The following is a 24,074-nucleotide window of genomic DNA, read 5'->3' as shown; positions in this document are numbered from 1 at the left end:
TGGGTTAGCTTGGCTATCTTTTTATAAAAGATTTAGAAACCAACAAATCAGATGTTTTCAATGTAAAATATTTCTGCCTAGTCATTTTGTGTCTCTCTCTCCCCACTCCCTCTTACACAACAGTCTCCAAGCAGAATATGAAAATTTTCTAACCAAAGCACAACCAATGATCGACCCCAGAAGCTTTTGAAGTTCAATTCATGTGTTTCTCTTCATAAGATAGAAAGATACAAATTAGGTTCTTTTGCATATGGTCTCAATTTCAACTTTCCACGTAGTTTGCATTAAAACCATTTCCAGAGAACACAAATTTAAATACTGCAATAAAAATAAAGTTGGCTTTTCACTGAAATAATGGAAAACACATTACACAGACATTCTCACATATTTGTTTTGTTTTTAAAAATTGCAAATATTATGCAACCAGCTTGTGGATTTTGTTGCCTAATTTTTCCACAACTAATTTGGAAAACAGTGAAATTGGTGATGCTTGAAAATAAGAATCTGTTTTAGACTAACTAATACATAATGTGTTTGCAGTGTAAACAAAATACAGATAAGTTCTCAACTGGTAAATTTAACATTTGGGTGTCGCTACAGAAGTTTATCTGCCAGGTTGGTCATACTGCAGAAGTGGCAAGGTAACATGGAAAATTAGGATAGCACAAGATAGCACTGTCCTCAAGAGAGTGAACCCCTCCAGACCGAAAAACATTTGTCTTTTTGCCATGTGAGATACCTGACCAGGTGTGGTGGATTCAGGTGTGGCTGATTTGGGTGTGGCAGGCTCAGTTCCAACTGTCACGCAAGCTTACTTATTTTGCATAGTTTCTTGTGGCATTCTTTTCTGTCACGCTACAATTGTGATTTAATCTGCGAAACTATTCTGTACTGCCAAACTATTTGTATAAAAATGCGTGTGAGAAAGTTCAACACTTCTCTAAAAGCTTAGCAAAAAGATATTACACTGACTCTGAAAGAGCTTTTCAGAAATTACACATTTGTGCGATCATACAAAATATGTTTACTATTCACAGCATTCACGGTGAATGTTTAACAGTCTTACACAACTTCCAATTTAATTGTATCTCTGTTTGATATGGCAATATAATCCAAAGGAAGGCATCAGAATAAGAATAGCTCACATTTCTCTGGACTCACGTGGGAGACAATAAAGGAAAGATAGAGAGATAAATTTGATTTGCAGACAACATTATTCATTTTCCTTCAAGAAACTTAATCACATTTTTATTCCCTTAATATGCATTACCTATGATTGCTCTATTGTACTTTTAAAAAAAATGTTCATGAGAAGTGGGTATCACTGACTAGGTCAACAGGAGCACAAAAAGGAGCCAATGATAAACTATTGAACTTCTACTTAAAAGAAAGCTTCAATGGATGTGGATATTAATTTGTGAAATTTTAAAAATGCAAAAATTCTGAATTTCTTTTCACAATAACAGAGAAAACTACTTAAAACAGCATGTGTATTACATTCCATAAAAGTCACCCTCATCATCCAAATCAAATAACACATCCCAGTTTACTTCTTGAATTACACCAACTGGTTCATCTTGTAGCCATCCGCCATATCATTCCACTAACTACCTGTCTAATCAAGTATATTGGAAATCCCGTATTTCTTGAATGCTCATCCTTCTGATTTCACTCCAGATCTCTACAACCCCCTTCATAGAGAGTGTTGCTAAGATATAAGTCTGTATATTGTCTCCATTCAGCCAGTCATTCCACTTTTTAATCCCTCCCATGGTATCCTTGAAGGGTTTGTTACAGAGAGACATCCAATGCCTGGTGAGACTACTGGGAATCATGTCAGTATCATTTGTCTGCAATTGAACTCCAACAGCAACTTCTCGTAAACATATACATCTGAACGGGTCCTAAAAGAGAATATTTTCTTCATCTAATGCGTGTGCTCAGAATCTCCAAAGCTCGCTCAGCCACATTTTCAAGCTATTTCATTCATTCATCCTTTATAATGAATATGGGTGACTACTTCTTTTGGGAATTTCCACTTTGGGATAGTTTGCCTCAAAAATATCACCACTGGCTTAAATTTTGTCTCATCAGACATACATGACAGCACAGTGAATTTCCTCTTCTCAGGTCCAATTGCTTTCACCTAACATTGTTTGACCAGCAGGCATTTCAAAATCCATGAGTGTATCATTCATGTTCCCTAAGCAGGCCAATCTATATCCAAATCTATATTGATTTTTGATTATTGCATTGCAGCATTGTTTCTCTTCATAAATATGGTACACCATCCAAGGCTGGGAGTTTGATAACCAAAGTTTGAACAGGGCTACATATATGTCATTCCTTCTTGATTGAATGCTGACATATTGAAGGACAGGATTTGCAAGACTGTAGCACATACCAGTGAGGTGGTAACCTTGACAGCATACATCTACATGTGCAGACACAGTCCACTTTCACTTGTGATTTTTCTAAATACTTATGCATAAGTAATTATGAACTGTACTAAGACATGTTTGAATTCAATAATAAGCAGGTGGTAAGTCGAGAGGGTTTGAACATTTTTGGGTAAATATTTGGGGTCAATGTTTGACAACAATCAATCATTAGAGACCATACACAGTAAGAACTTGTACAGATAAGATAGTAAGTACTTAGTAAATCCACTGTATTCAGACCACCTTTCTTCCACTGAAACACTGCATCATTAATTCCAACTATGTAATATCCCTTTATCCCAACAGAAAGGCAAAACACCACAATTCTGTAAACAACAGACCTGTGGTTTCTATAATACATCCGTTCAAACACCACAAAGGGTTGCAAATAAGAAAAAGGTCCCAATTAAATACAAGTCACATTTTGAAAACAGTTATGTCAAACACTTTTATTTAACCATGCTTTTTCCTGCTGTTCAGTGAATATTAAAACCCTCATACCATCACACAAAGGTTCTATATTCTGACAAACATAATGAGAAAAAAATGGCATATTAATTGTTAATTTCTCTCTCATTTGTAGGATTTCTTGACATTTAAAAAATAGCTGGCATATTTAGCTCCATTTTCAACAGTCAGAAATCATTGTTAACTACATGAACCACACAGATACAAGACAATACAGATAGGACTTTTTTTTTTCAACATTACATTTATTTGCAAATTTTCTTCTGAAGAGAATCATTCCCATTTACTCAATTTGAGTGCTAAAGTTTTATACTCAAAAGGATATCCAGGGATATTGTTCAAAAGGGTTGACAAGGATAAAATCTTCTAAGAAATATAAATCTGAAAGTAACTTGAAATCAAAAAAGATCTTGCTAATCTCATGCCACCCCAAAAATGATTTTAAAAGAAAGCTGTGGAGATAGTTGGTGCATAACAAACAGGAGCACAATTATCGAACTCTTCTAGACAAACCTGCTGGCACTCTAGCATATACACTAGTTTCTTTTCCAAAATTAAAAAAAGGTGAAACCTTAGCTTAGAGGGAATGTTCAAGTTTTAATAACAAAAGTGTATTACTCATTAGGTTTCAATCTTATCTAGCCCTGCCCTGATCATTATTTCATTACATTCAATTATATTCAGGCATCCATACAAATTGTGAACAGAAAAGATGCAAAGGCTGTAATCTTCAAGACAACTTTGTGTTTTCTGAGACATACCTTAGCACAAGTTTTCTGTGTTGCAACTTGTCTGAAGAATTTTGAATGCAGCAGAATCATGAAACATATTCATACTGAAAGAATCCTGAACTACAGGCATTGTCTCTTTCTAGTAGCCACTGAACATCTGACAAATTTGAAAGAGCCATTAATTTGATACACTTATATAAAACCCTTAACTATTTCAGAATATTCAAAAGTGCTTTAGAGGCAATAAAGTACTTCTACAACACAGGGAACCAATTTGCACACAGCTGTATGGCACAAATAACAATCACCAAATGATCTGTCTTTTTCAACTGTCATGAGATTTCTGACATCCAACTCTGGTAATGAACTTGGCCTTTATTTAATCCCTCATCCACAAAGACAATACCAGACATAGATGCAGCACCGCCTCATATGTGTCACCCTGGATTATACATTAAGTGCCTTTGGAGTGGCTTTAACTAATCAACTTTTAATTCAGAGGAAGTGTATTCCAAAAAGGCCACCACTGAGTATCACTTCAGAATAACTGGAACAGAAGGAGGCTATTCAACTTTTCTAAACCTTTTCTACCAGTCAACCAGAACAGAAAAGCTCTGTACTTCAACTTCATTTACCTCTTTCCCTTCATATTTCTTGATGATAAGTTATCAATGGGACACCTAGAATTTCTAATCATCGCTGATCCACTGCCTTTTGGGGAGAGAGTTTCAGATGTTTCCTAAAGTCAGATAGCAAGAAAACAGGCCGTTCGGCACAACTTGCCCATGCCGACCACATTTCCTAACCTGAACTAATTTCATTTGGCTGTGCTTGGCCACAGAATCCCTATAGCGTGGAAACAGGTCCACACCGACCTCTGAAGAGTATCCCACCCATATCCATTTCCCTACCCTATTACTTCCCAAAATGAAGCTGAAGACAGTCTGTAATGGTGTCAAGTTCCTGGGAGTGATGATCACCAATCTGTCCTGGGCCACCCACATCAAAGCAACTGTCAAAAAAGTATAACAATGCCTGTACTTCTTCAAGAGGCTGAGGAAATCCGGCAAGTCCGGAAAGGCTCTCTTACCAATTTTTATAGATGCACCATAGGAAGCATCCTATTTGGATGCATTACAGCGTGGTATGACAACTGCTCTTCCCAAGACTGCAAGAAACTACAGAATCATGAACACAGCCCAGTCAATCACACAAACTAGCTTTCCATCCAATGATTCCATCTATACATTTTGTTGCCTCAGGAAAGCAACCAATATAATCAAAGAATCCCCCCATACACCATCCTCTTCAGTTGGTCAGAAGATTGAATACACCTATGAACAGATTTAAGAACAGCTTCTTCTCTGCTGTTCAGACTTTTCAATGGACCTCTCAAAGGTTAATGTTGATATCCTTCTCTGCACTTGTAACACTATATTCTGTTTGACGATTTGTTTCAGTCACACTACACATGTATGTGAATGGGAGAGATGTTTCTGCTCAGTGTAAAAGCATGGACTGTTTAAAATTCTTAGCTGGATTTAAAGGTGCTGTATGCCTGTGTAAACCAGAGGAAGCCTTAATAGCTGCGAGAAACTTTCTAATACACAGCAATTTGTTCCACATTCTTCAGCCAGATGTCACCAGGATAACGTTACCCCGATACCAAATAATGTTAATACATATTTGTGTTACTCATTTTTCATCCAACATCCAATGCTTTAGAAATATTAAATTTCACTGAAAGGAGAGGACTTAGCTCATTTTCTGCTCATTTATATGTAACTTAGTTTTGTTATGTATTGGCGGCAAATACAACAAAATATGCTTAAGCTGCAGAAATACTTTTACTCAAAAATTAAGCGTCAAAAGAATATTGGGTAGCAGTTTAAAAATCATAATTAATGTGCCCTCTTGCAACTCCAGAATGGAGGCATTTATGCTATTATTTTGTAAAAATATCACAAAGTACAACTAGATGCAGCTTCAGCTGTCCAGTGTCTTTATAGTTATGGACGGATGTTTTCCTTTTAATGCCCAAAGCCATCTTTTCCTGTTTTCAGTTCTCATACTATTCTGCCTCTAAACATTTCTTGCAAGTGTGATCAATAAATCGCCATATGTGCAAAACTGTAAAGGTAAGACTTTCAGATAAATGCACGATCGGTCTTGGATTTGAAATTGGGAGTCACAACTAACCCTGATGCAAAGAGGACCCTAGAAAAGAAAAACATGAATGTGTTTAATATAAACAATTTCCCTGGTACAATTAGAGGAAATTGGAATTTTAAGCAATAAAACTCAGTAAAATCGTAGATTGTTGTATATGTTGTATAATGCAATTTGCATGTTCTTTCACAGTGCAAAAAATGTTTGCCAGTTAAAGCCTTAAATGAACAATTACTACATTTGCAGCCCTCCAAAGATGCTGATGAAATGGACAGAAAACACATGCTTTGCATTTCCACAAGCATGATATAAATTTATCTAGATATAATGACAAAAGTTAACATGCGCCATGGTGATCACATGGAGTGACCTCAGCCACAGAATTACTCAAACATGAAAGCCATAAGTACTAAGCCTTAAAAAAAACAAACTAGCTCTAAGATGCAATACTAATCATTAGCATTCAGAAAAGAACTTCAATATACTATCCAATTCTGAAGCATCCTATTACAACTGAGCGTCTTTGTGAACAAGTTCTCAGTTCAAAAGAACTTTCTGCTCAGATAAATGAAAGGTTGATTAGAACTCCAACTGGTCTAACATAAGTATGTCCTTGGCAGCGGAATGAAAACTGCAACAACTGAACAAAAATGCTTCATTGAGAAAATATTAAAGGCTAATTGTACTGGGCAGCTTTCAATGACTCACTAGACAGAAACTAGTAAGTTGACAATGTAAGTAGCATTGTAGTGATTTCAATGCAATCTTTGAGGAAAGTTGCCAGTCCCCACCTCAGTTAAACGGAGAGTTAGTAGAAGGGGGCATTGCACTGAAAGAGCAACATGCTAAATCTAAAACAGAAACTGATACAACACTATCATAAATGTGCTAGTCTGCTATTAGCTTTGTAAAAATAATAGTTTGCAAGCTGGTTCCCAATAAGCACCAAGGTGAAGTGAAACTCATATTTACACAGCAGATGCTCAAACTGCCACAGAACGTCATTACAAGTTAAAGCACATTTAATGGAGTTAAGCATTAAATGCTTCTAGTCAACCCTCTGGTACAGAAAAGTACTACCACACACTGTAACACTCATGGATCCAACTCCTTCAGATTTTAATTATTGCTGGAGACTTTTCCAAATTTAAATAATCTCAATTCCTTCTCAATATCTCTACTCCTGCCTACCTCTCATCTCTTTCCCACCCAATTTGACAAATTTATCATTCTAATTCAGAAAAATTTTGTATTTCTTGAACTTTTAATCAGTAAGGAGATACATTGCTGATTACCCTGCGAAGAATGACACACTGTTTGTTTCCTTCTCCCACAGCCTGGAAATTTCAAAATAGCATGGGAATTAATTATACATTGTCAAGCCTAACTAACTAGGAAGGGAGGAAATGGCTTGTCAACTGACCAGAGGCTTATCAGGGTTCAACTAATCATTGCTGACTGTGGGCAAATTGCATTAATACCAATACATTTAGAGTAAGTGGTAAAAATTGTACATCTTATATTCAAAAATCAAAAGTGGAGAAACAGAAAGATCTAAGGATGCTAGTCTTGCTTTTCTGAAATAAAATGCACCCATTTGCTCCTTTCAACAAAATTTTCAAGGCATTAATTAGGCAAAAGGTAGACAAAATTGTGCATCAGATACCCAATCGTGTAACATTTTAATTTGAAGAGCAACATGTAGGCCAAGCTAAGGGGTTGACCAAGACGAGCGAGGTTAAACATTTTGCTGGAAATGGCAAAGATGGACAAAAGTGGTTAAAGTATACATTAATATTTTGTATCGTGGCAAATAAAAAAAAAGGCTGGTCAGTGGAGATTTAGAAAGTAACCTGGAGTTCCCACCAACCCCTTTATATATCCCCCACACACATCCAAACAAGCACTGACACACAGAAGGAACTATAGTTGGAAGTGAGGCAGGTAGAAAATGTTATAATTGCTAATAGGCTTTTGGGATTTAATCCTAGGAATATTGATTATGAAAAGGAGGTGACATTGAACTAGTGCAAAACATTTGGTTAGATCATTGGAAGTACTCCAGCTCCAAACAGCCGGTGCATTTGGATAATAGAGCCATGATAAAGGCACGGAAAAGCTTAATCAGAATCATACTAAGGATGAAAATCCATAACTAAGAACAATAAATTGTTGCTGGTCATTGGAATATAGAAGATTAATTGGGGGGGGGTGGAGGGGGAGAGAAGAGTTATTGGAAGATTATTAAAACACTTCAAAGATATGTTCCATTTTGAAAAGATAAACAGATTGCTATCACTGGGAGAAAGGGAGGACTGCAGATGCTGGAGAGTCAGAGTTGAAAAGTATGGTGCTGGAAAAGGACAGCAGGTCAGGCAACATCTGAGGAGCAGCAGAATCAACGTTCTGGGCATCAGCCCTTCATCAGGAATGTCACTTTCTATTACTGTGAAGGGCTTTAATTTCAAGGGTACAAAACAAAATTATTCATACAACAGGATAATGACAGCACAATTGATTTACCACAAATGAGTTCATGGATACAAGCTATAATTTAACACTGTATTTAGTAAGTATTTGAAAGGTAGTGCCATAATCAGGGAAAGAACACTAAATGTCACATTTGAAGAGCTAACACAAATAAATAGGCCACTCTTCACAAAGATGAATGAGGACCTAATGTCTATGACAGACAGGTGTAGAGTTGGCTAATTGTACTGGGCAGCTTTCAATGACTCACTAGTCAGAAACTAGTAAGTTGACAATGTAAGTAGCATTGTAGTGATTTCAATGCAATCTTTGAGAAAAGTTGCCAGTCCCCACCTCAGTTAAATGGTGTGTCATGTGTACTAACTCTCCATGTGTCATGAATTAACTTTCCCTCGGACTTTCCATTCAAAGACAGATCACAATCAGTAAATCCCCACATTGCAACAACTGCAAAACTATTCTATGTAACTAATAACGGAGGGGCAAAAAAACAGATTTTAAAGGGGCTGTATTCTGAATTCAGAGAGTCAGAGACGTATAGCATGGAAACAGATCCTTCAATCCAACTCGTCCAAGCTGACCTGATATCCTAACCTAATCTAGTTCCATTTACCTCTAAACCCTTCCTATTCATATATCCATCCTTTGTATGTTTAATGCTGTAATTGTACCAGCCTCCACCAATTCCTCAGGCAGCTCATTCTATATAAGCACCACCCTCTGCGTGAAAAGGTTGTCCCTTAGGTCCCTTTTAAATTTTTCCCCCTCACCCTGGACCTATGCCCTCTAGTTCTGGGCTCCCCAGTCCAGAGAAAAGACTTATCTATTTACCTTATTCATGCCCCTCATGATTTTATAAACCTCTGTCAGGTCAACCTTCAGCCTCTGACGCTCCAGGGGTAACAGCCCCAGCCTATTCAGCCTCCCCCATAGCTCAAATCCTCCAATACTGGCAACATCCTTATATATCTTTTCTGAACCCTTTCAAGTTTCACAACATCCTTCTGTTAGGAAGGAGACCAGAATTGCACGCAATATTCTAAATGTGGCCTAACCAATGTCCTGTTCAGCTGCAACATGACCTCCCAACTCATATACACAATGCTCTGACCAATAAAGGAAAGCATACCAAATGCCTTTTTCACCATCCTACATACCTGCAACTCCACTTTCAAGGAATTATGAACCTGCGTTCCAAGGTCTATTCGTTCAGCAACCCCCACTAGAACCTTACCATTAAGTGTATATGTCCTGGCTCTGATTTGCCTTTCCAAAATGTAGCACCTCACATTTATCTAAAATAAACCCTATCTGCCACTCCTCAGCCCATTGGCTCATCTGATCAAGATCCCATTACAATCCAAGGTAACCTCTTCGTTGTGCACTACAGCTCCAATTTTGGAGTCATCTGCAAACTTTCTAACTGCTGTGTACCTTCTATGTTCAGATCCAAATCATTTATATAAATGATGAAAAGCAGTGGATCCAGCACTGATCCTTGTGGCACACCATTGGTCACAGGCCTCCAGTCTGAAAGGCAACCCTCTGTCTTCTACCTTGTAGCCATTTGGATTCAAAACTGGCTCGTTCTTCCTGCATTCCATGAGATCTAACCTTGCTGATCAGTCTAACTTCAAAATGGTTCCGTATTAGATTCCTTGCAGAAACAGACAATGCCACATTGTAGCCCAGCATTAGAAAGTACAAGACAGAGGCACAAGAGCACCTTGTCCTCTGTTAAAAATCACACACCACCAGGTTATAGTCCAACAGGTTTAATTGGAAGCACACTAGCTTTCGGAGCACCGCTCCTTCATCAGGTGATAGTGGTCCAAATCATGACCTTGTCTTCCGATTTCTCTTGCGTCCAATGAAGCACCTCACTTTACAAGGACTCCAAATGCCCTTCTATAAAAAGTCACCATATAGATTCGTACCTGTATTTCCACCCTGCAACTGTTTAACAGACCAACATGTTATAGGTGGATGAATTTCATTCTCTACTAAATTTATTTTACTGTCCTGAGGCAATAAATCTTTAAACAGTTGAGCTAAAACATCAGGTTATAACATCCAGTGCAAAAAGAGATTATGTTTGACGCACAAATTTCTTCCATTCACTCACTGATGTTTGAAACATCCAAGATAACTAGAAAATATTTTATTCTGTGTACAATCTGCAAACTGCTACTGGCAACATGATTATACAAATTGATCAGTGAGGTACTCAGTGAGATTTAAACCAGACAGGATTTAACTGAAACATTGTCTGTGCAAAATGTTGTGCGGCTCCACTGAGGCAGAGAACTATTCTGCGATTACAGAAATGTTAATTTCACAGGTTTAAACAAAATGTCAAATAACTGAATTAGTGGTCTGTATTCAGACTGAAGCAACACATGATAATCACCTCATACTTTATCTGCTATGCAGTGACAAATTCTACATTAATTTATATGTATTCTACAGTTAGTTTCCATCTCCTTCAATTGTCCAATCTAAAACTGAAATAGGTTTGATCAGTAATTTGATATCAACAATATCACTTTTACATCACCCCTTCTCTTTTAGATGAAGACACCCAAATTGGAGAGATTTTAAATATTCATATAACATTATAAGTTTACAATGTTTTAAATGAAATGTAGGTGTGCAATTTGTCACGTTGGATAACTTCCCTACATATATAACTCTACACAAATTTTGCCTGAAGCTTAACAAATTATTTGTGCTCCATCTTCAAAGTAACCAAGTAAAACTACTCTTGCAACCACACAAGTTGAAATTTAATTTGCTTCAAGTTCAGAGCATGACAGTAGTAGATATTGCAATAAATTAGATCTAACTAGAAATAATTATCTAAATTTTTGAAGGTCTAGGTTCCTTTTAAATCTTTTAGGATTTAATAATCCTCACACATACATGGAGTTATCGTAGGTGTGTAATTTGACAAAAGGAGCAATCATGTTTATCTAATGGTTAGAATAACGGATTGTTGGATTAGTTGCAATGTTCAGAAAAATATGGGTCCTCTCTGACCACAAACTCTCACTGGTCCACCTTTCCCAGACCATCAATGTTGGTTTTCCCCTTGATCTTCATCATGAGGACCTCATTGTATCGAACATCAAAACCTTATAAAAACAACTTTTAAAAATAAGAAAGTTGCCTTTGAGTTTTCATGATGCACCATCTCATCACTCAATTTAATAAACATTCATCAAAAATAATAACATTCACAATCTTAGTGATCACACTGCGGACTATCAAAGAACCCAAGGAATCCTTTAATCTCAGATTTATTGAAAATATATAGCCTGACCAGGGTTTTACCACTTGATAGGAGACATAAAGGCCCAAGACTCCCTTAAACAAGATACCTTGAAGAAAAATCAGAAATTCTTAGTACAAATAGGACATGGTGCTTCAGACTGATCATAAACGGATTACGGAGAGTGATACAAAACGTGCAGGTGCAATGCTTAACCGCTACATGGCAACATTATAACGGTTTATCTTTTGTCATCCCGTTAGCTTCAATTGCGTTACGTCCAATGATTTGCCTTTTAACTTTAGGAATTATAATTCTCCTGCCCAGTGTCAGAATAACTGAGACTGCTAATGTGTCAGCCTCCCGGCTGCTGCTCACTCACTCACTCTCACATTGCACCAAGCTCCGCAGTGGAAAAGCGCAAACTCACTTTTTCTTGTACTCATCCCGCTCCCTCTTCACTTTGGCCAGCACGTTGTATAGGGCCCGCAGCTCGGGGGTGATGGTGTCGATCTGAACGCCGACGCCGTCCGGGTGGGTCCAAGACACGCCGGGTCCCTGCACCGTCTCTAGGCCGCCTCCCACCTTTCTAATGTGAGTGAAGCTCCAAATGGTTCCGGGGAGGCGGCTCGGGTAATGGTGATAAGGCAGAGACCCCGAGTCGCGGGTGTAAGCTGAGACGGTACCGGATGTATAAGTGGAACTGGAGGCGGCACCGGGTGTGTAGCCGGAGCCGGTACCGGGAGAGAAACCGGCACCGGGTGTGTAGCCGGAGCCGGTACCGGGAGAGAAACCGGCACCGGGTGTGTAGCCGGAGCCGGTACCGGGAGAGAAACCGGCACCCGGTGTGTAGCCGGAGCCGGCACCGGGAGAGAAACCGGCACCGGGTGTGTAGCCGGAGCCGGCACCGGGTGTGTAACCGGAGCCGGTACCGGGAGAGAAACCGGCACCGGGAGAGAAACCGGCACCGGGAGAGAAACCGGCACCGGGTGTGTATGTGGAACCGGGCGTATAATTGTAACCGCCGACCGAGTAGCTGTAGCAATCCAGCAGCGTCTGGGTGGCTACAGCGCGGGTGCGGCCCAGCCGGTTCCTCCGCAGCCCCTGGGCCGCCTGCAGCTGCTTCTCCAGGAGCTTGTTGCGCCGCTCCAGCTCATGGACCTTGGCCAGGAAGCAGCGGAAGCGGAGGTTGAGGGTCTTGAGGTGGTTGATATTGGAGCCCAAGTCATTCCGCAGCGCCAGGGTGACGGGGTTGGGATCAGACAGGCCGCAGGTCAGCAGCGGAGGCATTGCCGCCGGGTTCATGGTAAGGGCTGGGCGCCGGGAGTCAGTGAAGTGGCCGCGGGCAAGATCCCATGGCCTGGGAACACAGACGAGCAGGACCGGGCAGGGGCCGGACGCCGCCTGGGCCTCAGTTCGTTGGTGGGGGTGCCGGTCCCAGTCCTCACGTCCGACCCTTTCAAAGACTTCGGAGCAAAATAGCGTCGCGGCCGCCTTCAGGGTGACTAAAGCCGCAGCGTCAGAGCTGGAGGCAGGGCTGAGCCGCTGGGCGGGGAAACACTCGGCTCTACCCCCTCACGGCTCGTGCCCACTGGCCGGGATCGCGCGAGCCGTTCCCGCCCTTTCCTGACTGTGCTCGCGCTGGAACGGTAGGAGGATGTGTTGAAGGGCGCGTGAGCAGCTTCGCCGTCTGTCTTAGAAGTGAACCGCTGATTGATGTGATCATCAGCAGACTGCACCGCGACTGTAAGGCTGAATGTCCACCAATTCAGAACCAGCTGATGAGGGAGTCTAAAGAGCGACAGAAATACTGAGGTATTGGTACAGGATCAGGTAGGAGGATAGAGTCCTCTCTCAGTTGGTTCGTGACAAGGAGAGAGAATCGAAGCATCTCATTCTTCCCCTACTCTTTCGAATGTCAAGTTCAGGTAGCAATCATCAAGCAGAACACCAAAGGATGGAAAAGTTGACTGTTAAAACCAGACAGTGCTGTTTACTGGCCTGGGATGGCTGCTGATATTAATGTCCACCGTCAAAAATGTATTTTGGCCAAAGCAGACTTCACCCCGACATGGTATTCCTGATCAGCTGGAAACCTCTAAAGCTCCTTGCAATGGATTTTACAATCCTCGATTCCAATGGTAACAGGATTGGTCACATTCTCATACTTTACAAATGTTTTCACTAAGTTCACAAAGGCCATTTTAGCCATGATTAAAAGACCTAAACTATTGCCAGAATGTTAGGATGTGATTTGTTTGTTAATTTTGTTTTAATTTTTGGATTCTCACTGACCAGGGTGTGACTTCAAGAGCAACCTCTTTTCAGAGCTTTGGACGATTTAAGGCATTGCTATGAGTTTCAACCAGTGGATAATGAACGGTGTGAATAATTCATTCCTGCATGACTGTCTGTACACCTTGCTTCCTGACAGTCACCAAAAGTGGCTTTGAGTATCTTCTTAAATGGACAATCCTGATTTTTAAAAAGTGACCCCCCAACTGTAGGTCTTCCCACATCAGGAAATATCCTTTCTGCCTTGCACCTAATAAGACCTCTCAAAATTATAAATACATCAATTAAGTCACTTCTTACTCCTCCAAACTCCAGCACATACAAGCCCAAAAGTTCCTCGTAAGACAACCTGCCCTTTTTAGGTATTCGTCTAATAAACCTTTGAACTGCTCCCAGTACAGTTACATCCTTCTCTAAAGAAGGAGACATAAGAATGTGTGTTCTCGATAAGGTCTCTTCAGTACCCAGATAACTGGTGTAATATCCCTACTTTTGTATTCAATTCCCCATCCAAAAAACAATGACATTCTATTAACTTTCCTAATTACTTGCTGTACCTACATATTAACTTTTTTGCAATTAGTTATGACCACGTGAGGATGGGGAATTGACTCCTCTTTTTAATTTCCCTGGAGCATCAGAAGCTGAGGGGTGACCTTTATAGAGATTTATAAAATCATGAGGGGCACGGATAGGGTAAATAGACATCTTTTCCCCAGGTGGGGAGATCAAAACTAGAGGGCATAGGTTTAAGGTGAGAGGGGAAAGATTTAAAACGGACCTAAGGGGCAATTTTTTCACACAGTGGGTAGTGTGTGTATGGAATAAGCTGCCAGAAGAAATGGTGGAGGCTGATACAATTCCAACATGTAGAATGCATCTGGATAGGTATATGACCAGGAAGGGTTTAGAGGGATATGGGCCAAATGCTTGCAAATGAGACTAGATTATATTAGGGTATCTAGTCAGCATGGATGAGTTGAACCAACGAGTCTGTTTCCATTCTGTACATCACTAATCCCTTCTCAGTTGGTTGCATGTTTTTTTTAAGCATGCATTTATACTACTTCAATTAAAACTTTGCTAAAAATGACCAAATGGCCAATTACCAAGGTCCTCTTGAGAAGTTTATTACATACCAACCCTGAGAAAAATAATAAAATATAATATCCAACATGCACTCAAGCACAGATAATAAGTTAAATAGGGAGTGTGTCTGATAGTGTTGGGGAGAAATAAGGCTATGATGTTTATAAGTTATTATGGGGACAGAGAGTCTTCCAGTCTTTTACAAATCCACATTTATACTCTGCTCATAATCTACTGTTCCAATAGGGTCTGTTTGTCTATTCAAAAGTCTATTTGATTGTCTTTCTAAACTGAATATTATAAAGGTAAGTTTACAAATTGGGAGATGATATGTAATTATGCAAATGTAACAGAATGCAAATTTCTAGATGTTGACTTGGTGAGCTTTTATTGCTCTAATTGTTTTTCTAACTGCTTATTTCCCCTCATACTGGCTATAAAATGGTTTCTTGAGACAGATATGTTCTTGGTGATTTCTGCAAGAGGAAGATCTCAAAGATTATCAAAGATTTTTTTCAAAAAATGTTTTGTATTCTCCTGCAGCCAACTTTAGATTGTTTCTTAATCTTCATTCCTGCGACAAATTTCTAGGTAGTGTATCCCATTGTTGTCACCATCTTTCATTGTGTGGTTTGATGCTACACTATGAGTTTGGGTTCAAGATAGACTGGTCAAGGAGAAGGAAAGTCAAGAACTGTCTTCAGGCTTAGATCTCAAAGTAACAGAGTCAGAGTCATAGAGATGTACAGCATGGAAACAGACCCTTTGCTTCAACTCGTCCATGCTGACCAGATATCCCAAACCAATCTAGTCCTACCTGCTAGCACCTGGTCCATATCCCTCCAAACCCTTCCTATTCATATACCCATCCAGATGCCTTTTAAATGTTGCAATCATACTAACCTCCACCAATTTCTCTGGCAGCTCATTCCATACATGTACCACCTTCTGCGTGAAACATTTGCCCCTTAGCTATCTTCTATATCTTTCCCCTTTCCTCTAGTTCTGGACTCACCCACCCCAGGGAAGAGATTTTGTTTATTTATCATATCCATGCCCCTCATGATTTTATAAACCTCTGTAGGGTCACTCCTCAGCTCCAGTGAAAACAGCCCTAGCCTATTCAGTCTCTCCCTATAGCTCAAATCCTCTAACCCTGGTAACATCCTGTAAATCTTTTCTGAACCCTTTCAAGTTTCACAACATCCTTCTGTTAGGAAGGAGACCAGAATTGCACGCAATATTCCAAAAGTGGCCTAAGCTATGTCCTGTACAGCCGCAACATGACCTCCCAACTCATATACACAATGCTCTGACCAATAAAGGAAAGCATACCAAATGCCTTTTTCACTATCCTATTTACCTGAGACTCCACTTTCAAGGAGCTATGAACCTGCACATGATTTATTATGCATTAATACTAAATGGTAATCATAGATTATACCAACCTCTGACTGAAAGTTACCCTAAATAAAGATGAAACTTTTATTTTGTATATTCATGTCCAGATGCTTTTTGTTATTTATTCGAGGAATGTGGGCTTTATTAGCTGGGCCTGCATGTATTGCTTATTAATTACTAATGTTAAGAGCAAGATAGTGAGTTGCCTTGATGATCTGTTTTAAGTCCATGTGGTGTAGCTATATCCACAAAGCTGTTTGGGAAGAATTCATAGGATTTTGACCAAACAGGCAGAAAACTAGCCACCAGGATACATGAACATTAACTAGCCACAAAGCAGCATGACCTTCTCTCACTAGTATCCTTACATACAGATAAAGAAGAACACCACTTTGACTGGAATAACACATCCATCCTAGGACAAGCCAAACACAGACATGCACAAGAATTCCTAGAAGCATGGCATTCCAACCGGAATTCTATCAACAAACACATTGAGTTGGACCCCATTTAGCACCTCCTGAGAAAAAGAACAGGAAATGATATCACCAACCCAAAGAAACCAAACATATAAATAGAAAGCAGGAATCATCAGCAGTGCTTCATCTGGAAGCTCACTGAAGATGTTACCTAGCATGCTAACCAAACCTGTGCTGTATTGGGTAGAAAGAGCTCTGTGAGCTTTGTATTTCTCAGGCATATGATTGCCTACATGCAGGACACGGACTGGACCCTTCATATGGAGGATGCTTTCTAAAATGGGTTTGGGGAGGAATTTCATGCCCCGGGGAGAGGGCTGTTTCATTTTCCCTTTGTTCTGATTATGGACACATTGAAGAGCCAAGCGGGCCTTTATTTCAGCCCCATACTATCCCTAACCCTGATGTGCTTGATGCAAATCAGTGAGAGGGGCATTTCATTTTTAGTTGAAATGAGCAGTGGAACTTCTTCCAGATTTCAAACCATTATTGTCCCTGGCCCAGGAGTGTTCGATTGGGACAGAGCAGAGGGGATGTACTTATCTAGTTGTTTATTTATTTATTTGTTTTCTTTGATTTTGTTTTTACTTTGGCTGCTTAGGCGATCCCTGCCCAAAAAGATTGGTGGGGACAGAATCAAGGGACAGCCATTTTTTGTTTATTTGTTTTTATTTTTCTCCAGAGCAATAAGGTCTTTATTTTTGTTTAACAAAAAGAAGACAGCTTTATTTTCTGTTTTGAAAGAGCAGAGTTAGCTTTGCTCTGTGTTTCACCCAGTGATGTTCATGTCGTGGGAATATCTGCTGGGGTCAATTTCAGGGTGAAGGATGGGCAGTGTTGGTTGTGGGGGAGGGGAGGCATGGGAAGAGTCTAAAATTGGATCTGACTGTTCTACATTGTTAGTGCACTCCAAATCAATGGCTGGGAATCAGAAAGCTTCCCAATCAGATCTGCAGCCAGCCAACACTGCCCATTCTCCCCTGCCTTATTTGTGTGTTGTATAGAGTCTTTTGCCTCATCTGTCAGGTATAGCGAATGCTGGATGACTAGAGAAATTGAAGTTTTGCTTAAGAAAAAGAAGGAAACTTATGTCAGGTATAGGCAGCAAAGATTGAGTGAATCCTATTAAGAGTATAAAGGCAATAGGAGTGTACTTAGAGGGAAATTAGAAGGGCAAAAAGGGGACATGAGATAGCTTTGGCAAATAGGGTTAAGAAGAATCCAAAGGGATTTTATAAATTTTTAAGGACAAAAGCGTAACTAGGGAAAGAATAGGGCCCTTAAAGATCAGCAAGCGGCTTTGTGTGGAGCTGCAGAAAATGGGGCAGATACACAACGAGTATTTTGTATCAGTATTTACTGTGGAAAAGGACATGGAAGATATAGAATGTAGGGAAATAGATGGTGACATCTTGAAAAATGTCCATATTACAGAGGAGGAAGTGCTAGATGTCTTGAAATGCATAAAAGTGGATAAATCCCTAGGACCTGATCAGGTGTACTGTAGAACTCTGTGGGAAGCTGGGGAAGTGATTGCTGGGCCTCTTACTGAGATATTTGTATCGTCGATAATCACAGGTAAGGTGCCAGAAGACTGGAGGGTGGCTAACGTGGTGCCACTGTTTAAGAAAGGTGGTAAAGACAAGCCAGCGAACTATAGACTGATGAGCCTGACGTTGGTGGTGGGCAAGCTGTTGGAGGGAAAGGCAAGGACTGATTAGGGATTTGTGCATGGGAAATCATGTCTCATGAACTTGATTCAGATTTTTGAATAAAATTTGTAAGGAGATCTCATTATATGTAGGAATAATATGGTGGTTATGGTAGGGGATTTTAACTTTCCAAACATAGACTGGGACTGCCATAGTGTTAAGGGTTTAGATGGAGAGGAATTTGTTCAGTGTGTACAAGGAAATTTTCTGATTCAGTATGTGAATGTAGCTACTAGAGAAGGTGCAAAACTTGAGCTACTCTTGGGAAATAAAGCAGGGCAGGTGACTGAGGTTTCAGTGGGGGAGCACTTTGAGGCCAGCCACCATATTTCTATTAGATTTAAAACAATGATGGAAAAGGATAGACCAGAGGATATAAGGTCCATATTTAAGAGCGAGATGGGCCTGTATGAAGCACAATTTTTCGGGCCCTTCTCTTCTTTACGAATAAGTGAAATATTGGCCTCTCTCAGAGATGGTGGGAGACAATCATAACTGTACAAATCATTAAACATATTGAGCATCAGGCCTGACAGTATACTTATAAATTCCTTATAGAATTCACTGGAAAGTCCATCAGGACTGAGCGTCTTTCCAGTCTGAAGCTGCCTCACAGCTTCCTGCACTTCTTGCTCTGATAATGGGGCATTGAGAAAGGACTGTTGTTCGGGAGTCACACCCGGGAGCTTCAGATCCCTAAAAAAGGATTCCATTTTGGCCTGCCCATACTCTCAATCCTCGGATTGGTATAACTTAGAGTAAAATCTCTGGAACATCACATTAATCTTTTTAGAATCACATATTAGGTTCCCAGACCCTTCCCTAATCGCCATAACGGGTAATTGAAGATGTTGCCTAGTAGGGTGACAAAACGTCTGGAAATGAACCTTCCAGCTCAGCAAGCAAATCTACATCCAGGACCTCAACCTGAGCTACAAATCTTCTCAAAACTTGCTAAGACCTATGGGCACAATTTGCTAAAAATGGCCCAAAAATGGGAAATGAATGCCATCCGACAGTGCCACCTGCGAACAGCTGTACTTCCTGCACGAATGCCTAAGAAAACAGGTAATACCCAAATGTCTTAAATACAAACTTCCCTTTAACACCCCACTAGCTAAAAATAGTAGAGCAAAACGGCTGCAGAATGCTTAGAGAAATGATTAATGATGCCACAACAGACTCCGTAAGTACAACCAGGAAATTTTGCACCAAAAATCTTTACTCATTCATGCAGACCATGAATGGACAGACAGTACAACAAGCCATAGATATTAGACAGTGATAAACACAGTAAATGAAAAAACTAGACCTGCAGAAAAAAATAGACAAACTTACACAAAGTAACAACACTGACAACACAGAAGCATGGATTAAAAAAACTATCTGACTGATCCTTAACAGACACTGAAATAACCATCTTAGAAAGAGGATTAAATTACAACTGCCAGGATGCAGACAAGAAAGACTTCTTAGCAGCATTAGAAATAACACTAAAAGACAACCAACTCACAGAAGAAACCCAGCAAACTATCAGATAGGTAGTTGCACCAACATTAAGCAGAAAAAGGATGGAAACATGCTCAAACACAAGAAAGAAAGCACAAGAAAGACTAAAAAAAGGGTAAAAACATTGTTATCTTACCTGCAGACAAAGGACGCTTGACAGTCATTCTAAATCGAAGAGAATACATTGAAAAAGCGAACGCACTACTTACAGACACCAACAAGTAGCGATAAACCCGACACCAAAACTGGAGAACCGAATCACAGACCTACTCAAAAAACTTCAGAAATCTGGAGAAATAAATAAGACTGACTTTCAAAAAATGAGATCAGACAGATCCAACACATCACGCTTCTACGGATTACCCAAAATTCACAAACCAGGAGCCCACCTCAGACCCATAATCTCACTACCTGGAACACCAACTTATCACGCCACTCCATCCACTCCACCTAAGAGTTCCTGAAGATCAAAGACACTAAGATAGAAGAGGATGAAATAATGGTCTCTTTTGATGTAACAGTCCTGTTTACTTCAATCAACATTAACCCGGCCAAGAAAACACTGACTACACTATTATAAGACCCAAAGACACATACACCAAACACCACTAACTTCATCAGCAAGGACAGTATCATAAAGCTAGTGGACCTATGCCTTGTCACACACTTCACTTACAAACCAATGGAACACCCTTTGGATCTCTGATATCAGGTATCTCAACAGAGGCAGTAATGCAGAGACTCGAACAAACAGCTCTGCCAACCGTCCAACTCAAACTTTGAATCCATTACGTGAATGACACCTTTGTCATCACTAAATAAAATAAATTAGAGGAAACCTTCAAGACCATCAATAATATCCTTACTGGCATAAAGAGGAGGAAACAACAACAAACTGCCATTCCTAGATGTCACAGTAGAGTGAACAGCCAATGGAGAACTTCAAACTAGCGTCTACAGGAAAACAACACATACTGACCAAATATTGAACTACAGAAGCAATCACCCCAAAATCCACAAAGAAGCTGCATCAGAACATTATTCCAATGAGCCACTACACACTGCAGCACACAGGAACTACGCAGAGCAGAAGAATATCACCTATGCAGTATATTCAAAAAGAACAGGTACCCAATTAACACAGACTGCAGATTTCTCAGCAACAAACCCAAACAAGCAGACAAAACGTGTCCAGAAACCCGAGCCACTCTCCCTTACATCAAAGACATCTTGGAAATGACTGCCAGACTACTCAGACCCCTTGGCATTATGGTAGCCCACAAATCTACCGACACACAAAAACAGCAGCTAATGAACTTGAAAAACCCTATACAGAAAACAAGCAAAACTAATGTCATTTACAAAATACCGTGCAAGGACTGCAACAAACATTTCATTGGACAAACAGGCAGAAAACTGGCCACCAAGGTACGTGAACATCAACTAGCCACAAAACGACATGACCCTCTCTCACTAGTATCCTTACATACAGATGAGGAAGGACACCACTTCGTCTGTGACAACACATTCATCCTAGGACAAGCCAAACAGAGACATGCACGATAATTTCTAGAAACATGGCATTCCATCCGGAACTGTATCAACAAACACATCGAGTTAGACTCCATCTACCACCCCCTGAGAAAAAGAACAGGAAATGACATCACCGACCTAAAGAACCCAAACATATAAATAGAAAGCAGGAATTATCAGCAGTGCTTCATCCGGAGGCCCACTGAAGATGTTACCTACTAGGGTGACGAAACATCTGGAAATGAACCTTCCAGCTCAGCGAGCAAACCTCTATCCAGAACATCCATCATCCACTTGGTCACGCAAATTACAGACCTGCATTTCCAGGGCTTGGACCCTATCCTTGGATGAACTGGCATCAGCTCACCCCAAAGAGACCCAAGGGGCAACTTTTTCACTCAGAGGGTGGTATGTGTATGGAATGAGCTGCCAGAGGAAGTGGTGGAGGCTACTACAATTGCAACATTTAAAAGGCATCTGGATGGGTTTCTGAGGAAGGGTTTGGAGGGACATGGGCCTGGTGCTGGCAGGTGGGACTAGATCGGGTTGGGATATCCGGTCGGCATGGACGAGTTTGACTAAAGGGTCTGTTTCTGTGCTGTACATAAATAACAAAGAGGATTGATGAGGGCAGAGTGGTGGATGTGATCCAAATGGACTTCAATAAGGTGTTCCTCGTGGTAGACTGATTAGCAAAGTGAGAGCTCATGGAATACAGGGAGAACGAGCCATTTGGGTACAGAACTAGCTTGAAGGTAGAAGACAGAAGGTGGTGGTGGTGGTGGTAGATTGTTTTTCAGACTGCAGGCCTGTGATTAGTGGTGTGCCACAAGGATCGGTGCTGTGTCCACTGCTTTTCTTTATTCATATAAATGATTCAGATGTGAACATAGGAGGTGTAGTTGGTAAGTTTGCAGATGACACCAAAATTGGAGATGTAGTGGACAGTGAAGGTTACGTCAGAGTACAATGTGCTGAGGATGGAGTTTAATTTAGACAAATGTGAGGTGCTCCATTTTGAAAAGGCAAATCAGAGCAGGACTTCTACATTTAATGGTAAGATCCTGGGGACTGTTGCTGAACAAAGAGACCTTGGAGTGCAGGTTCATAGTTCAGTGAAATTGGAGTTACAGGTAGATAGGATGCTGAAGATGTTTGGTATGGTTTCCTTTATTGGACAGAGTATTAAGAGGTCATGTTATGGCTATACATGACATTGGTTAGGCCACTTTTGGAATAGTGTGCACAATTCTAGTCTCCCTCCTATTGGAAAGACATTCTGAAACTTGAAATGGTTCAGAAAAGATTTACGAGGATGTTGCCAGTGTTGGAGGATTTGGGATACAAGGAGTGGCTGAAGAGGCTGGGGCTGTATTTGGAGTGTCAGAAGCTGAGGGATGACCTTACAGAGGTTTATAAAATTATGAGGGGCATGGAAAGGGTAAATTAACAAAATGTTTTCCCTGGGGTGGGGGAGTCCAGAACTAGAGGGCATAGCTTTAGGGTGAGAGGGGAAAAAAATAAAAGGGACCTAAGGTGCAACCTTTTTACACAGAGGGAGGTACATGTATGGTATGAGCTGCCAGAAGAAGTGGTGGAGGCTGGTACAATTACAATATTTACAAGGCATCTGGATGGGTTTCTGAGGAGGAAGGGTTTGGAGGGACATGGGCCAGGTGTTGGCAGGTGGGACTAGTTTAGGAGAAGATATCTGTATGGCATGGACGAGTTGGGCCGAAGTCTGTTCCATGCTGTATGACTCTATGATCAGGAAGAATGTAAGCCTGAGAGGGGTGTCTATTCCAGGTAGCAGGGGCCTGCAGGTCAAAGCCATCCTGTAGATGGATGACATCGCTGTTTTCTGCTTGGATTCACTGTCAATGCACAGACTCATAAGCATCTGCAATCATTTCGAACTGACCTCAGGAACCAAGGTAAATTGAGGCAAGAGCAAGGCCATGTTCTTTGAGAATTAGGTCAAGTAATCCTTTTTATCACCTTAAGTGTCAGGACAGATTACTATGGTTGGAGTGGCTGGACCATGAGCAAAACACTTGGGAGGAGCAAGGTGAGGCAGAAACTCGGCTTTTGGGTGGACTGCTCCCTCTCCATTGTGGGTAAAAACTTGGTCAGCAGGAGTGATGTACTCTTACAGTCATAGAAATGTACAGCATGGAAACAACCCATCCATGCTGACCAGATATCCCAACCCAATCTAGTCCCACCTGCCAGCTCCTGGCCCATATCCCTCCAAACCCTTCCTATTGCCTTTTAAATCCAAATGCCTTTTAAATGTTACAATTGTACCAGCCTCCACCACTTCCTCTGGCAGCTCATTCCCTCTGTGTGGAAAAAATTGCCCCTTAGGTTTCTTTTATATCTTTCCCCTCTCTCCCTAAACCTATGCCCTATAGTTCTGGACTCCCCCACCCTAGGGAAAAGACTTTGTCCATTTATCCTATCCACGCTCCACATAATTTTGTAAT

At 40.6% G+C, this 24,074-nt stretch overlaps 1 protein-coding gene across 5 annotated transcripts in view; it reads right to left on the bottom strand.

The window, feature by feature from the left end:
* The window catches only part of iffo2b (intermediate filament family orphan 2b), a 40,904-nt gene extending 27,816 nt beyond the window's left edge, over positions 1 to 13,088 (bottom strand). The window contains exon 1 of one of the 5 annotated variants that reach the window (XM_072586464.1): positions 12,001 to 13,088. In XM_072586464.1, the coding sequence (XP_072442565.1) occupies positions 12,001 to 12,875 (875 nt within the window). In that variant the 5' untranslated portion in view covers positions 12,876 to 13,088. The remainder of the gene's footprint in view (positions 1 to 12,000) is intronic. The other 4 variants (XM_072586465.1, XM_072586466.1, XM_072586468.1 and 1 more) reach the window with 4 other exon arrangements.
* Positions 13,089 to 24,074: the final 10,986 nt, after the last annotated feature.

This window comes from Chiloscyllium punctatum, chromosome 16 (genome assembly GCF_047496795.1).
Source record: "Chiloscyllium punctatum isolate Juve2018m chromosome 16, sChiPun1.3, whole genome shotgun sequence".
NCBI classification, from domain to species: domain Eukaryota; kingdom Metazoa; phylum Chordata; class Chondrichthyes; order Orectolobiformes; family Hemiscylliidae; genus Chiloscyllium; species Chiloscyllium punctatum.
The sequence above is the reverse complement of the archived record's forward strand: the minus strand, read 5'-3'. Positions and strand labels throughout refer to the sequence as shown.